The 17,875-nt window shown below is 46.3% G+C and overlaps 1 protein-coding gene across 1 annotated transcript in view; it reads right to left on the bottom strand.

The window, feature by feature from the left end:
• Positions 1–17,875, bottom strand: part of LOC133608944 (neural-cadherin-like) — a 143,970-nt gene that overhangs the window by 61,285 nt on the left and 64,810 nt on the right. The window contains exons 15-20 of the mRNA XM_061964599.2: positions 11,147–11,267; positions 9,598–9,760; positions 7,749–8,408; positions 6,087–6,278; positions 3,500–3,943; positions 3,116–3,446 (exon numbers count right to left, since the gene is read on the bottom strand). Of these exons, the coding sequence (XP_061820583.2) occupies positions 3,116–3,446; positions 3,500–3,943; positions 6,087–6,278; positions 7,749–8,408; positions 9,598–9,760; positions 11,147–11,267 (1,911 nt within the window). The remainder of the gene's footprint in view (positions 1–3,115; positions 3,447–3,499; positions 3,944–6,086; positions 6,279–7,748; positions 8,409–9,597; positions 9,761–11,146; positions 11,268–17,875) is intronic.

A 17,875-nucleotide genomic window follows, 5' to 3' on the forward strand; every position in this document is an offset into this window, starting at 1 on the left:
TATGACCGCATGAATCAGAAAATATGACACCATAAAAACAGCAAATATGACAAAATAAGAACTGTAAATATAACAACATGAATCAGCAAATATGACAACATAAAAACTGTAAATATGACAACATGAATCAGCAAATATGACAACATAAAAACAGCTAATATGACAACAAGAATCAGCAAATATGACCGCATGAATCAGCAAATATGACAACATGAATCAGCAACTATGACAACATGAATCAGCAAATATGACAACATATAAACAGCAAATATGACATCATGATACGAGCAAATATGACCGCATGAATCAGCAAATATGACACCATAAAAACAGCAAATATGACAACATAAAAACAGTAAATATGACAACATGAATCAGCAAATATGACAACATAAAAACTGTAAATATGACAACATGAATCAGCAAATATGACAACATAAAAACTGTAAATATGACAACATGAATCAGCAAATATGACAACATAAAAACTGTAAATATGACAACATGAATCAGCAAATATGACAACAAGAATCAGCAAATATGACCGCATGAATCAGCAAATATGACAACATGAATCAGCAACTATGACAACAGAATCAGCAAATATGACAACATAAAAACAGTAAATATGACAACATGAATCAGCAACTATGACAACAGAATTAGCAAATATGACAACATAAAAACAGTAAATATGACCGCATGAATCAGCAAATATGACAACATGAATCAGCAACTATGACAACATGAATCAGCAAATATGACAACATAAAAACAGTAAATATGACAACATGAATCAGCAAATATGACAACATAAAAACTGTAAATATGACAACATGAATCAGCAAATATGACAACAAGAATCAGCAAATATGACCGCATGAATCAGCAAATATGACAACATGAATCAGCAACTATGACAACATGAATCAGCAAATATGACAACATAAAAACAGTAAATATGACAACATGAATCAGCAAATATGACAACATAAAAACTGTAAATATGACAACATGAATCAGCAAATATGACCGCATGAATCAGCAAATATGACAACATGAATCAGCAAATATGACAACATGATACCAGCAAACATGACACCATGAATCAGCAAACATGACAACACGAATCAGCAAATATGACAACATGAATCAGCAACTATGACAACATGAATCAGCAAATATGACAACATAAAAACAGTAAATATGACAACATAAAAACAGCAAACATGACAACATGAATCAGCAAACATGACACCATGAATCAGCAAACATGACAACATATAAACAGCAAATATGACAACATGATACGAGCAAATATGACCGCATGAATCAGCAAATATGACACCATAAAAACAGCAAATATGACAACATAAGAACTGTAAATATGACAACATGAATCAGCAAATATGACAACATAAAAACTGTAAATATGACAACATGAATCAGCAAATATGACAACATAAAAACAGCAAATATGACAACAAGAATCAGCAAATATGACCGCATGAATCAGCAAATATGACAACACGAATCAGCAGATATGACTGCATGAATCTGCAAATATGACAACATGAATCAGCAACTATGACAACATGAATCAGCAACTATGACAACATGAATCAGCAAATATGACAACATAAAAACAGTAAATATGACAACATGAATCAGCAACTATGACAACATGAATCAGCAAATATGACAACATAAAAACAGTAAATATGACAACATGAATCAGCAAATATGACAACATGAAAACAGCAAATATGACAACAAGAATCAGCAAATATGACCGCATGAATCAGCAACTATGACAACATGAATCAGCAAATATGACAACATAAAAACAGCAAATATGACAACATGAATCAGCAAATATGACAACATGAAAACAGCAAATATGACAACAAGAATCAGCAAATATGACCGCATGAATCAGCAACTATGACAACATGAATCAGCAAATATGACAACATAAAAACTGTAAATATGACAACATGAATCAGCAAATATGACAACATAAAAACTGTAAATATGACAACATGAATCAGCAAATATGACAACATAAAAACAGCAAATATGACAACAAGAATCAGCAAATATGACAACATGAATCAGCAACTATGACAACATGAATCAGCAAATATGACAACATAAAAACTGTAAATATGACAACATGAATCAGCAAATATGACAACATAAAAACTGTAAATATGACAACATGAATCAGCAAATATGACAACATAAAAACTGTAAATATGACAACATGAATCAGCAAATATGACAACATAAAAACTGTAAATATGACAACATGAATCAGCAAATATGACAACATAAAAACTGTAAATATGACAGCAAGAATCAGCAAATATGAACGCATGAATCAGCAAATATGACAACATGAATCAGCAAATATGACAACATAAAAACAGTAAATATGACAACATGATAGCAGCAAACATGACACCATGAATGAGCAAATATGACAACATGAATCAGCAAATATGACAACATGAATCAGCAAATATGACAACATAAAAACAGCAAATATGACAACAAGAATCAGCAAATATGACCGCATGAATCAGCAAATATGACAACATGAATCAGCAAATATGACAACATAAAAACAGTACATATGACAACATGATAGCAGCAAACATGACACCATGAATGAGCAAATATGACAACATGAATCAGCAAATATGACAACATGAATCAGCAAATAAGACAACATGAATCAGCAAATATGACAACATGAATCAGCAAATATGACCGCATGAATCAGCAAATATGACAACATGAATCAGCAACTATGACAACATGAATCAGCAAATATGACAACACAAAAACTGTAAATATGACAACATGAATCAGCAAATATGACAACATAAAAACTGTAAATATGACAGCAAGAATCAGCAAATATGACCGCATGAATCAGCAAATATGACAACATGAATCAGCAAATATGACAACATAAAAACAGTAAATATGACAACATGAATCAGCAAACATGACACCATGAATGAGCAAACATGACACCATGAATCAGCAAATATGACAACATGAAACATGACAACATGAATGAGGTATGAGAGGATGAAGCTGTCACCTCTGTGACTGTAGAAGAAGATCTCCTTTTGTCCGCCACGGTGGGCGTGGTCGTTCTGGTCGCCGATGGTAACGGTCAGCGTGCTGGTGACGGTGTGGGCGGGGCGTCCACTGTCGCTCATGACGACGGGGATGAGGAAGTCCTTCTGGCGCTCGCGGTCAAAGGTCCTGAGGGCGGTCAGCGTGGCAGAGCCGTTCAGGTGGTCCTGCAGGTGGAAGTCGCCGCTCAGGCCCGACTCGGCCGGGACGGAGAAGCGGAACGGCGCCCCGTTCTCAGGCGAGTCCCGGTCCACGGCCCGGAGGAGGGTGGAGGTCCGGTTCATGCTGACTACCTGGAAGAGAGAGACGTTCTAGAACCTTCCAATGGACCGCAGGCTCCTCCTACCTGGGGCCCGGCCATGTTCTCCAGAACCACGGGAGAGTACGCCGACTCAAACTCAGGAGCGTTATCGTTGACGTCCAGCAGGGGGAGCTCCACTGTGGCGCTGCCCGACAGAGGCGGGACCCCGTGGTCCGTCGCTATGACAACCAGGTGATGCTGCGCCGTCCTCTCCCGGTCCAGAGGCCGCGCCACAGAGAGGACGCCGGACTGGTCGACGGCGAAGAGACCCTCGGGGTCGGAATCCTCCCGCAGGCTGTAGACCAGGTCTTGGTTCTGGCCCGAGTCCGAGTCGCTCGCCACCAGGCGGGCCACGCTGGTTCCCACGGCGACGTCCTCAGAGAGCGGGCCGAGAGAGAGGAAGTGCGGGATGAAGACGGGGGCGTGGTCGTTGTAGTCCTCCACCTGCACCACGCACTGCAGCAGGCTGGAGAAGTCCAGGTCCTCCACCTGGAACACCAAGGACACTTCCTGTCATGTGACACACATACAGCCTTCCTTTTTGGGTCACTGAATAGTACTTTATGAAGTATTATTATATTATAGTACTATATGAAGTATTACTGCGCGCAGTAGTACTATATGAAGTATTAATGCACGCAGTAGTACTATATGAAGTATTACTGCATGCAGTAGTACTACAAGAAGTATTACTGCACTCAGTAGTACTATATGAAGTATTACTGCATGCAGTAGTACTACAAGAAGTATTACTGCACTCAGTAGTACTATATGAAGGATTACTGCATGCAGTAGTACTATATGAAGTATTACTGTATGCAGTAGTACTATATGAAGTATTACTGCACGCAGTAGTACTATATGAAGTATTACTGCACGCAGTAGTACTATATGAAGTATTACTGCACGCAGTAGTACTATATGAAGTATTACTGCACGCAGTAGTACTATATGAAGTATTACTGCACGCAGTAGTACTATATAAAGTATTACTGCACGCAGTAGTACTATATGAAGTATTACTGCATGCAGTAGTACTATATGAAGTAATACTGCACGCAGTAGTACTATATGAAGTATTACTGCACGCAGTAGTACTATATGAAGGATTACTGCATGCAGTAGTACTATATGAAGTATTACTGCACGCAGTAGTACTATATGAAGGATTACTGCACGCAGTAGTACTATATGAAGTATTACTGCACACAGTAGTACTATATGACGTATTACTGCATGCAGTAGTACTACATGAAGTATTACTGCATGCAGGTCACTGAATAGTACTATATTAAGTATTACTACAATCCGGATCACTGAATAGTACTATATGAAGTATTACTGCATGTGTTAGTACTATATGAAGTACTACTGCATGCAGGCCACTGAATAGTACTATATGAAATACTACTGCTTAAGTGTCACTGAATAGTACTATATGAAGTACTGCTGCATGTAGTAGTACTATAGTAAGTACGGCTGCATGCAGTAGTACTATAGTAAGTAATGCTGCATGCAGTAGTACTATATGAAGTACCAGTAGTACTATAGTAAGTACTGCTGCATGCAGTAGTACTAAATGGAGTACTACTGCATGCAGTAGTACTATAGTAAGTACGGCTGCATGCAGTAGTACTATAGTAAGTATGGCTGCATGCAGTAGTACTATAGTAAGTATTACTGCACGCAGTAGTACTATATGAAGTATTACTGCACACAGTAGTACTATATGAAGTATTACTGCATGCAGGTCACTGAATAGTACTATATTAAGTATTACTGCAATCCGGATCACTGAATAGTACTATCTGAAGTATAACTGCATGCGTTAGTACTATATGAAGTATTACTGCATGCAGGCCACCGAATAGTACTATATGAAATACTACTGCTTAAGTGTCACTGAATAGTACTATATGAAGTACTGCTGCATGCAGTAGTACTATATGAAGTACAACTGCATGCAGTAGTACTATATGAAGTACAACTGCATGCAGTAGTACTATATGAAGTACTATTGCATGCAGTAGTACTATAGTAAGTACGGCTGCATGCAGTAGTACTATATTAAGTACTACTGCATGCAGTAGTACTATAGTAAGTACGGCTGCATGCAGTAATACTATAGTAAGTAATGCTGCATGCAGTAGTACTATATGAAGTACGGCTGCACACAGTAGTACTATAGTAAGTACTGCTGCACGCAGTAGTACTATAGTAAGTATTACTGCACGCAGTAGTACTATAGTAAGTATTACTGCACGCAGTAGTACTATATGAAGTATTACTGCACGCAGTAGTACTATATGAAGTATTACTGCATGCAGGTCACTGAATGGTAATAAATGAAGTACTGCTGCATGCAGTATTACTATATGAAGTACTAGTGCATATATGTCACCTAGTATTACTTGATGAAGTACTCGTGCATGCAGCATGAAAGTACTAAGAGGAAACATGAGAATGTGGGCAGTAAAACTTCCTGAAGAGCAAAGTTTGTGATCATGAAATCTGACAGAGGAAGAAAAAGTCTCTGAGCTTCAGACTTTGAGAAGTTGATCTCTTACAGCAAACTTCCTAAATTGGTCCTCCTGAGATGTTGAGCTGCTCGCCTGCTAGAACGCTGGAGTACCTTCAGGGTGAGGTTGAACTTCTGCTCGCTGTGGCGCTCAAAGTCCACACGCTTCTTCAGTCTCAAAGTCCCACGCCGCTCCTGCCTGTTGGTCACCATGAAGAACTTCTGCTCTTGGTCTCCTGCCACCACGCTAAAGCTAAGCTGGGCGTTTTCTCCTACGTCCTGGTCTTCTGCCGTCACCTCCAGAACCTTCAAAACGACATCTTGGGATTACCTTGAGTCACAGGGGCCAGCCAGAGTCACGGGGGACAACCATAATCAGGGGGGTCAGCCAGAGTCAGGGTGGTCAGCCAGAGTCAGGGGGGCCAGCCAGAGTCAGGGTGGTCAGCCAGAGTCAGGGGGTTCAGCCAGAGTCAGGGTGGTCAGCCAGAGTCAGGGGGGACAGCCAGAGTCAGGGTGGTCAGCCAGAGTCAGGGGGGTCAGCCAGAGTCAGGGTGGTCAGCCAGAGTCAGGGGGGCCAGCCAGAGTCAGGGGTACCAGCCAGAGTCAGGGTGGTCAGCCAGAGTCAGGGGGGCCAGCCAGAGTCAGGGGGCCCAGCCAGAGTCAGGGTGGTCAGCCAGAGTCAGGGGGGCCAGCCAGAGTCAGGGTGGTCAGCCAGAGTCAGGGGGGTCAGCCAGAGTCAGGGTGGTCAGCCAGAGTCAAGGTGGCCAGCCAGAGTCAGGGGGGTCTGCCAGAGTCATGGGGGCCAGCCAGAGTCATGGGGGTCAGCCAGAGTCAGGGTGGCCAGCCAGAGTCAAGGTGGCCAGCCAGAGTCAGGGGGGTCTGCCAGAGTCATGGGGGTCAGCCAGAGTCAGGGTGGTCAGCCAGAGTCACGGGGGTCAGCCAGAGTCAGGGTGGCCAGCCAGAGTCAAGGTGGCCAGCCAGAGTCAGGGGGGCTAGCCAGAGTCACAGGGGCTAGCCAGAGTCAGGGGGGTCAGCCAGAGTCATGTGGATCAGCCAGAGTCATGTGGGCCAGCCAGAGTCAGGGGTCAGCCAGAGTCATGTGGGTTAGCCAGAGTCACGGGGGCTAGCCAGAGTCACGGGGGTCAGCCAGAGTCATGGGGATCAGCCAGAGTCAGGGGGGATAGCCAGAGTCATGTGGGTCAGTCAGAGTCATGTGGGTTAGCCAGAGTCACGGGGGATAGCCAGAGTCACGGGGGTCAGCCAGAGTCATGGGGGTCAGCCAGAGTCAGGGGGGATAGCCAGAGTCATGTGGGTCAGTCAGAGTCACGGGGGATAGCCAGAGTCACGGGGGATAGCCAGAGTCACAGGGGCCAGCCAGAGTCACTGGGGCCTGCCAGAGTCACAGGGGTCAGCCAGAGTCATGGGGGTCAGCCAGAGTCACGGGGGCTAGCCAGAGTCACAGGGGTCAGCCAGAGTCATGGGGGTCAGCCAGAGTCAGGGGGGCCAGCCAGAGTAACAGGGGCCACTCCCCTTTGACTCTGTCTGGTACAGTACTACTAAAATCCTCTTTCTGAACACAATTATGACCCCTGAGTGAGGTGGCCCCCACCTTTTCTAAATGTCCCTAATTGTGTCCCAAACATTTGTGCTGCAAAATGTTGTGTCTTATGATTAAAGTTTTGAAATGATTAACAAATGATGATTCATTAACAGCTCCATAAAACATTTATAACATAAAAACATTATTTTTGATCCGTCACAACATCAAAAACTCACCTCAGCGTTGGGCTCGGCGTTCTCCGAGATGGTGGCCACACATGATTGGTCAGTGAATGTGGGGGCGTGGTCGTTGACGTCCTTGATCAGTACGGTAGCGGTGGCCGTTCCCACCATACCGCCGCCATCCCTGGCCTCCACCAGCAGGAGGTAGGACTCGGCCTGCTCGCGGTCCAGGCCCGTCATGGCCACCGTGACGGTGCCCGTGGCCGGGTGGATGACAAACACGTCGGACAAGGCGGGCACACCTCCCAGGTTGGCGTCTAGAGTGCCCACCATCCTGTAGGACAGCACGGCGTTCTGGCCCACGGCGGCGTCGTCCAGGTCGGTGGCTGTCATGTCCATCACCGACGTGCCTGCCGCAGAGTTCTCTGCCACCTGGCCATGACAGCTGGGAGCGCAGGTGAAGACGGGCGCGTTGTCGTTGATGTCCCACACGCTGATGATGACGTCAGTGAAGCCCGTCAGACCTTCGCCGCCCTCGTCCGTGGCCAGGACCACAAAACGCCAAACGGCGCGCTCCTCGCGGTCCAGGGTCCGCTGGGCGTAGATCTTGCCCGTGACCTCGTCGATCACGAACTCGCTGTCGGCGCCCTGGCCATGGAGGGAGTAGCGCACGGCTTCCTGGTCGGCGTCTTTGTCGGGGTCGGTCGCCGTCACCTGCGTCATCGGGGAGGAAGAAGCGTGATCATGCAGCCTCCTTTGCACGTATGGTGACAATTCTCCATGTGACAATTCTCCATGATCAATGTTATAGTCTTTAAGAGTCCGTATGTATTTGCTCAGCTCTGGAGAGTTCTTGAGTTGGGGCCTGAGTGATTGTTCTAAGGGGTTTTAAAGGTGTTTTCTGTGAGTCCGATGTAAGTCTGTGTTTGACTTGTCCTTGCGGGTGATGCTGGCTTGGTAAACAACTGATGTTTTCGAACAGTTTCCATTAAGTGGGCAGTTAAGCCTTTATCTGCAATTGCAGTTATGTGTGGAGTTAGAGTTGTTAGCGATTGCTTGTCTGTGAGTGCTCAGAATCTTTTTGTTGTGTGAGTCAATGCTTTGTTTGATATTCATCATGCAGCTGTAGCTAAGTTTCAAGGTGTTCCTGTTCAATATATTCCTGAGTACATGTTTTTTGGGGAAGTGCCTGTCAATGAGTGCAAGAAATTTGTGAATGGGGGGTTGTACCAAAGTATGTTGTCCTGTTTCCTGTTTTTTTTTTGTTTTAGTTGTTGGTGGGTCGTATTGGAGGGCGTGTTGGTATCCAAACCCGTTATATTTATATATATATATATATATATTGTCGGAGGCAGATATGTACACATATCCGAATTTAAGTTGTACTTCTTCCATTTCTTTGTCATATTTGAAAACAGCTCGTGTTTTCCATTTCTTCTCTTGATGCTCTGTCAGCAAGTATACTGTGTGTGTTAACCTTGAGTTCTTTGGAATGTGTTTTGACTAGCATTTGTTTTGTCTACAGAGATGGGACGAGAGAGAGGGTGGTGGGATCGGGAAGATAGACCATTTTGGGAGGCGCAATAGAATGTTCTAGGGTTAGACTGGTCTCAATCAATGTATATTGGCAAAGCTTTGAGAATATACAACAAAATACCTATTCTGTCTCTGGTGGTTTTTCAACTCAGCTTTAAGTGTCGGAAAGAACTTGGGAGCGAATTGTGACTTGAATTCCCTGGGAGGAACAACTGGTCCAAAACGCAACAATTTGGGGGCTCGTCCGGGATTAGTTTGTGACTTGTTGCTAGGCAGACTTGACGGGACTCCATCTTAACTGCCCCGTTGGGGAAACAAATGTCACATGCTACTTAAGGTCTGCCCCTAAAAGGTGTTTCCTGCGTACCTGCAGAACGAAGACAGGTGAGCCGTCCAGCTCTTCCGTCACACTGCCGTAGTATTGGTTGACGGTGAAGACGGGCGCCTCGTCGTTCTTGTTGACCACGTTGACCGACACTGTGGTGTAGTCCTCCCACTTGCCGTCCGAGGAGAGGAGGTGGAGTTTGTACCTACGGGACAGAACACTGCACCTTGAGCAAGGCATCACACCACACGGTCCTTGGTGTTGGAGCCAACATTTTGTGACACGAACTGTTGGTTGCAGAGAGGATTCACATTGCATTTATTTAATACTATCCATCTATTTTCTACCGCTTGTCCCTCTCGGGTGGTTATGTTCACATGAAATGCTCTAAAAGGAATATTTCTGTCACACCTCCTTCTATCCTTTCATTTCTTGGATGCAGAACTTCCTCTGGACGTGAAAGAAACTTATTAAGATACTAATTATCATCTACATGTAAAACGACTAAATGAATTATTATTCATGAACATAATGCACCATTCATGTCTCATCTTGCAAGAAGAAATGTTTTATGTTTTCACTTTTAGTCCAGATGGCCAGGATCTTCAGCTCTCACTGGATCGGTTCGCAACTGAGTGTGAAGCGACTGGGATGAGAATCAGCACCTCCAAGTCCGAGTCCATGGGTCTCGCCCGGAAAAGGGTGGAGTGCCATCTCCGGGTTGGGGGGGAGATCTTGCCCCAAGTGGAGGAGTTCAAGTACCTGGGAGTCTTGTTCACAAGTGAGGGAAGAGTGGATCGTGAGATCGACAGGCGGATCGGTGCGGCGTCTTCAGTAATGCGGACGCTGTATCGATCTGTTGTGGTGAAGAAGGAGCTGAGCCGGAAGGCAAAGCTCTCAATTTACCGGTCGATCTACGTTCCCATCCTCACCTATGGTCATGAACTTTGGGTTATGACCGAAAGGACAAGATCACGGGTACAAGTTTCCTCCGCCGGGTGGCGGGTCTCTCCCTTAGAGATAGGGTGAGAAGCTCTGTCATCCGGGGGGAGCTCAAAGTAAAGCCACTGCTCCTCCACATGGAGAGGAGCCAGATGAGGTGGTTCGGGCATCTGGTCAGGATGCCACCCGAACGCCTCCCTAGGGAGGTGTTTAGGGCACGTCCGACCAGTAGGAGGCCGCGGGGAAGACCCAGGACACGTTGGGAAGACTATGTCTCCCGGCTGGCCTGGGAACGCCTCGGGGTCCCACAGGAAGAGCTGGACGAAGTGGCTGGGGAGAGGGAAGTCTGGGCTTCCCTGCTTAAGCTGCTGCCCCCGCGACCCGACCTCGGATAAGCGGAAGAAGATGGATGGATGGATGGACTTTTAGTCCAGTTCATAATAATAATAATATTAATAATAATTAAGACAATAGCACATGTGGAATGTGGTCTACTGTATTTATTTGTGGCTTCTTTTTTGCAGTTGATGTAAAAACTGCAAGCAAGTAACATATTGCCAATAATCATAATAAATAAAAATCCCAAGTGGAATTGATCAGATGTTTTGAAAGATGTGTAATATTGATGAAATATGAGGGGACTTCCTGCCTTTTGTTCTGCTCGTAGTCCAGAGGCTGAGACACAAAGATGGTTCCCACTTCTGGTTCCACGTCAAACACGCCGCCCGTGTTGCCAGATGTGATCTGGTATCGCAGCTTGGCGTTCCCACCTGCCAGAACCAGAACACATAGGTTACTTCCACCATGGACCACCTCCTCCATGATAACACTAATGTCATGTGATACTAACTGTAATGCAATATTAACACTAATATAATAATAATAATGTAATATTATATATATCATATATATATATATATATATATATATATATATATATATATACACATACCACCGCCAAAGTACATCAATAATGACTTATCATGTGTACATAACAAGAAGTCAATCAATAATGACGAGAAGATATTTCCTTCATCAACATCACAAAAGTTGTCCTTCATCAACGTTGTTGTCAACATATTTCTTTCTTCAATCAATTCTCTTCAATATTTTCTCCTTCAGGGTCAAACTTGACACATTTAAATCATGTTGCATAAAAGTGTTGACATGAAAAGTTGATTGTGTCCTTCAGAAGAGAAATATTCACTCCTTCATCACTGGACATTCACCCTGTCATCCCAGCCAGGACCTGCAGGCATGAAACACTTCACGTGTGCTGAATGTCACTCTGCACTAGTGAGTCTGGCAGGAACATCTGAAGTCCAAGCTCAGATCAGCTCCCCTGCAGGCCAGGGAACAGGACTCAGGCAGGACCAGTCTGAGGACAGGCATGCATGAAGCAAAGCAGGACTATAGAGGACCGTGTACAGGACCAGGACCCCCAAAAGATGTGTAGGGGAACACAGGCCCTGACCAACAACAGAGTCCATAACATCCCTGGCAGAAAAACCACTTCTTTGCCAGATGTGAATGAATGTGTCACCTACGACCACTGCCCCTGTGCCCCCACAACACCACTGCCCCCCCCAGAACACCACTGCTCCTGTGCTCCCACAACACCACTGCCCCCCCCAGAACACCACTGCTCCTGTGCCCCCACAACACCACTCCCCCCCCACAACACCACTGTCCCCCCACAACACCACTGTCCCTGTCCCCCCCAACAACACCACTGTCCCTCCAAAACACCACTGTCCCTGTCCCCCCAACAACACCACTGTCCCCCCACAACACCACTGTCCCTGTCCCCCCAACAACACCACTGTCCCCCCACAACACCACTGTCCCTCCACAACACCACTGTCCCCCCACAACACCACTGTCCCTGTCCCCCCCAACAACACCACTGTCCCTCCAAAACACCACTTTCCCCCCACAACACCACTGTCCCTGTCCCCCCAACAACACCACTGTCCCCCCACAACACCACTGTCCCTGTCCCCCCAACAACACCACTGTCCCCCCACAACACCACTGTCCCTGTCCCCCCAACAACACCACTGTCCCCCCACAACACCACTGTCCCTGTCCCCCCAACAACACCACTGTTCCCCCACAACACCACTGTCCCTGTCCCCCCAACAACACCACTGTTCCCCCAACAACACCACTGTCCCCCCACAACACCACTGTCCCTGTCCCCCCCACAACACCACTGCCCCCCAAAACACTACTGCCCCCCCACAACACCACTCCCCCCCACAAAACCACTGTCCCCCCACAACACCACTGTCTCTGTCCCCACACAACACTGCTGACCCCCCACAACACCAATTCCCCCACAACCCCACTGTACCCCCACAACACCACTGTCCCCCAACAACGCCACTCCCCCCCACAACACCACTTCCCCCACAACACCACTTTCCCCGCACAACGCCACTCCCCCCACGACACCACTACCCCCACAACACCACTGTCCCCGCACAACGCCACTTCCCCCCACACCATTCCCCCCACAACACCACTGTCCCCCCACAAATCCACTCCCCCCCACAACACCACCCCCCACAACACCACTGTCCCCCCACAACGCCACTCCCCCCCACAACACCACTGCCCCCACAACACCACTGCCCCCACAACACCACAGTCCCCACAAAACGCCACTCCCCCCACAACACCACTTCCCCCACAACACCACTGTCCCCGCACAACGCCACTCCCCCCACAACACCACTTCCCCCACAACACCACTGTCCCCGCACAACGCCACTCCCCCCCCACAACACCATTCCCCCCACAACACCACTGTCCCGCACAACACCACAACCCCCACAACACCTCTGTCCCCCCACAACACCACTCCCCCCCACGACACCACTACCCCCACAACACCACTGTCCCCGCACAACACCACTTCCCCCCACACCACTCCCCCCACAACACCACTGTCCCCGCACAACACCACTGCCCCCCCACACCACTACCCCCGCACAACACCACTGCCCCCCCACACCACTACCCCCACAACACCACTGTCCCCCCACAACGCCACTCCCCCCCACAACACCACTTCCCCCACAACACCACTTTCCCCGCACAACGCCACTCCCCCCCACGCCTGCAACACCACTTTCCCCACAACACCACTGTCCCCCCAAAACGCCACTCCCCCCCCACAACACCACCTCCCCCACAACACCACGGCCCCCACAACACCACTTCCCCCACAACACCACTGTCCCCGCACAACACCACTCCCACCCCCCACAACACCACTGTCCCCGCACAACACCATGCAGTAATACTAAGTAGTAATACTGTGAGTAGTGAAGTAGTAATACTGCGAGTAGAGAAGTAGTAATACTGTGAGTAGTGAAGTAGTAATACTGCGAGTAATGAAGTAGTAATACTGTGAGTAGTGAAGTAGTAACACTGTGAGTAGTGAAGTAGTAACACTGTGAGTAGTGAAGTAGTAATACTGTGAGTAGTGAAGTAGTAATACTGCGAGTAGTGAAGTAGTAATACTGTGAGTAGTGAAGTAGTAACACTGTGAGTAGTGAAGTAGTAATACTGCTAGTAGTGAAGTAGTAATACTGTGAGTAGTGAAGTAGTAATACTGTGTGTAGTGAAGTAGTAATACTGTGAGTAGTGAAGTAGTAATACTGTGAGTAGTGAAGTAGTAATACTGTGAGTAGTGAAGTAGTAGTTGTGTACTCCAAGGAGACAGTATTGATCAGTGCTGACATTTAATGAGACTCAGCTTGTTTACTGACATCATTTCTTCTACTAAGAAAAGAACAAAGTGCTAATAAAAACACGTCTGCTCTGCTTGGTCAACATGCTTGATTGAGGCGATAACCACAACCCAAGAGGAACATGATATCACTGCGATACAATACATGTTGTCATACCAAGAGGAACATGATATCACTGCGATACAATACATGTTGTCATACCAAGAGGAACATGATATCACTGCGATACAATACATGTTGTCATACCAAGAGGAACATGATATCACTGCGATACAATACATGTTGTCATACCAAGAGGAACATGATATCACTGCGACACAATACATGTTGTCATACCAAGAGGAACATGATATCACTGCGATACAATACACGTCATTTCAAGAGGAACATGATATCACTGCGACACAATACACGTTGTCATGTCAAGAGAAACATGATATCACTGCGATACAATACACAGTATCATGTCAAGAGGAACATGATATCACTGCGATACAATACAGAGTGTCATGTCAAGAGGAACATGATATCACTGCGATACAAAACATGTTGTCATGTCAAGAGGAACATGATATCACTGCGATACAAAACATGCTGTCATGTCAAGAGGAACATGATATGACTGCGACACAATACATGTTGTCATACCAAGAGGAACATGATATCACTGCGATACAATCCATTTTGTCATACCAAGAGGAACATGATATCACTGCGATACAAAACATGCTGTCATGTCAAGAGGAACATGATATCACTGCGATACAAAACATGTTGTCATGTCAAGAGGAACATGATATCACTGCGATACAAAACATGCTGTCATGTCAAGAGGAACATGATATCACTGCGACACAATACATGTTGTCATACCAAGAGGAACATGATATCACTGCGATACAGAAAATATAGTCATGTCAAGAGGAACATGATATCACTGCGACACAATACATGTTGTCATACCAAGAGGAACATGATATCACTGCGATACAAAACATGCTGTCATGTCAAGAGGAATATGATATCACTGCGACACAATACATGTCATGTCAAGAGGAACATGATATCACTGCGATACAAAACATGTTGTCATGTCAAGAGGAACATGATATCACTGCGACACAATACATGTTGTCATACCAAGAGGAACATGATATCACTGTGATACAATACACGGTGTCATGTCAAGAGGAACATGATATCACTGCGATACAATACACGTTGTTATGTCAAGAGGAACATGATATCACTGCGATACAATACACGTTGTCATGTCAAGAGGAACATGATATCACTGCGATACAAAACATGTTGTCATGTCAAGAGGAACATGATATCACTGCGACACAATACATGTTGTCATACCAAGAGGAACATGATATCACTGCGATACAATACATGTTGTCATACCAAGAGGAACATGATATCACTGCGATACAAAACATGCTGTCTTGTCAAGAGGAACATGATATCACTGCGATACAACACATGCTGTCATGTCAAGAGGAACATGATATCACTGCCATACATAAAATGTCGTCATGTCAAAAGGAACATGATATCACTGCGATACATGCCAGGATCTCCAATTTATAGGTTGGATACTTCGCTTGACTCCTGGAGAGACCTGGACTACCCTGTTCTTCCCATCATGTTCTTGATAAAGAATGGCACCCGAGCCAGTAGAACTGCTGTCTGTGTGGAGTCACGTTAGTCCTTTCATTAAATGCTTTTCATGTTCTTTCAGAGTCGGCGCAGAAATAATCAGAATCAGAATCAGAAGAGTTTTTATTGCCATTGTTTGAGAACTAGGAATTGGACTTGGTGCAATGGAGCAACATATAACACACATGAGCTGGAACTGAGCTATCAGATCTTGTTGAGGTGTGAGTCTGGATGGACTGTAGTCTCCTGCCTGAGGGGAGAGGGGACAGTAGTTTGTGTCCAGGGTGAGAAGAGTCAGCTGTGATCCCACCCACATGCCTCCTGGTCCTGGAGGAGAACAGGTCCTGGAGGGGTGGGAGTTTGCAACCAATCACCTTCTCAGCAGCACGTACCATGCGCTGCAGTCCATGCTTGTCCCGGACTGTGGCGCCGGGGAACCACACGGTGATGGAGGAGGTGAGGATAGACTCCATGATGGCAGAGTAGAACTGCACCAGCATCTCGGTCGGCACCTTCAGTTTCTTCAGCTGCCGCAGGAAGTACATCCTCTGCTGGGCCTTCTTGATGAAGGGGCTTACGGTCAGCTCCCACTTGAGGTCCTGGGTGATGGTGGTGCCCAAGAAACGGATGGAGGCCACAAGAAAAACAAGAACTTATTTTCGGTTTGATTCAACCATGCATTTTCCATCAGTCGTTGGAATGAGCTTGGAGCCTTGGTCACTCCCTGCGGCATGCGGTTGAAGTCCCAAAACCACAAAGGGCAAACAAGGCGGTTTTGAAATCAAGTTTTGAGATCAAGTACTGTGAACCTTTTTGAAACAGCTAGTGCAGAAAAGTTGTCCACAAATTTGGAGAGAGCATGAGCATCTTTGATCGTCTGCAGATTTAGTTTACCATAGTCAATACAAAGAAGAACATCCCCATTCTTCTTCTGGACCACAATTGGAGAGGCAAATGGTGAGTCCGACTCAAGTACAACTACGGAATCAAGAAAGCCTTCCTTACAGCATCAACACAGGGGGGATTGGTCATGGGCATACAACTCCTCACCTTCTTGTACTGTGGCAAAAGCTGAAAGAAGAATTTGGAGAGGGGCTGAAGGCCATGTATTCGGTCTCAGACCTTAGACCAAGCCAGCAGCAGGCGTCAGCAAGCTCTCAAGGATACGTCTAGTGACTTGCGTTGCCGACAAACTGGGGTCAGCTGGCAATAACTCAACTTGGGAATGCCAAAATTCAGAGTCCGCCTCGTTGTTTGGCTTAGGAAATACACCAAGTCGAAGTGAGGGTGGAACACCTTCATCTGTATTTTGGACAACACGTTCAACAACAGTCTTGGTTGACAAGACTCTGCAGCATTGTGTGGAAATCGGGGGCGGTGCCTCTGGATTGGCAGACAGGGGTGGTGGTTCCTCTCTTTAAGAAGGGGAACCGGAGGGTGTGTTCTAACTATCGTGGGATCACACTCCTCAGCCTTCCTGGTAAGGTCTATTCAGGTGTACTGGAGAGGAGGCTACGCCGGATAGTCGAACCTCGGATTCAGGAGGAACAGTGTGGTTTTCGTCCTGGTCGTGGAACTGTGGACCAGCTCTATACTCTCGGCAGGGTCCTTGAGGGTGCATGGGAGTTTGCCCAACAAGTCTACATGTGCTTTGTGGACTTGGAGAAGGCATTCGACCGTGTCCCTCGGGAAGTCCTGTGGGGAGTGCTCAGAGAGTATGGGGTATCAGACTGTCTGATTGTGGCAGTCCGCTCCCTGTATGATCAGTGCCAGAGCTTGGTCCGCATTGCCGGCAGTAAGTCGGACACGTTTCCAGTGAGGGTTGGACTCCGCCAAGGCTGCCCTTTGTCACCCATTCTGTTCATAACTTTTATGGACAGAATTTCTAGGCGCAGTCAAGGCGTTGAGGGGATCTGGTTTGGTGGCTGCAGGATTAGGTCTCTGCTTTTTGC

The sequence above is a fragment of the Nerophis lumbriciformis genome, linkage group LG06 (assembly GCF_033978685.3).
Source record: "Nerophis lumbriciformis linkage group LG06, RoL_Nlum_v2.1, whole genome shotgun sequence".
In the NCBI taxonomy this organism is placed as follows: Eukaryota; Metazoa; Chordata; class Actinopteri; order Syngnathiformes; family Syngnathidae; genus Nerophis; species Nerophis lumbriciformis.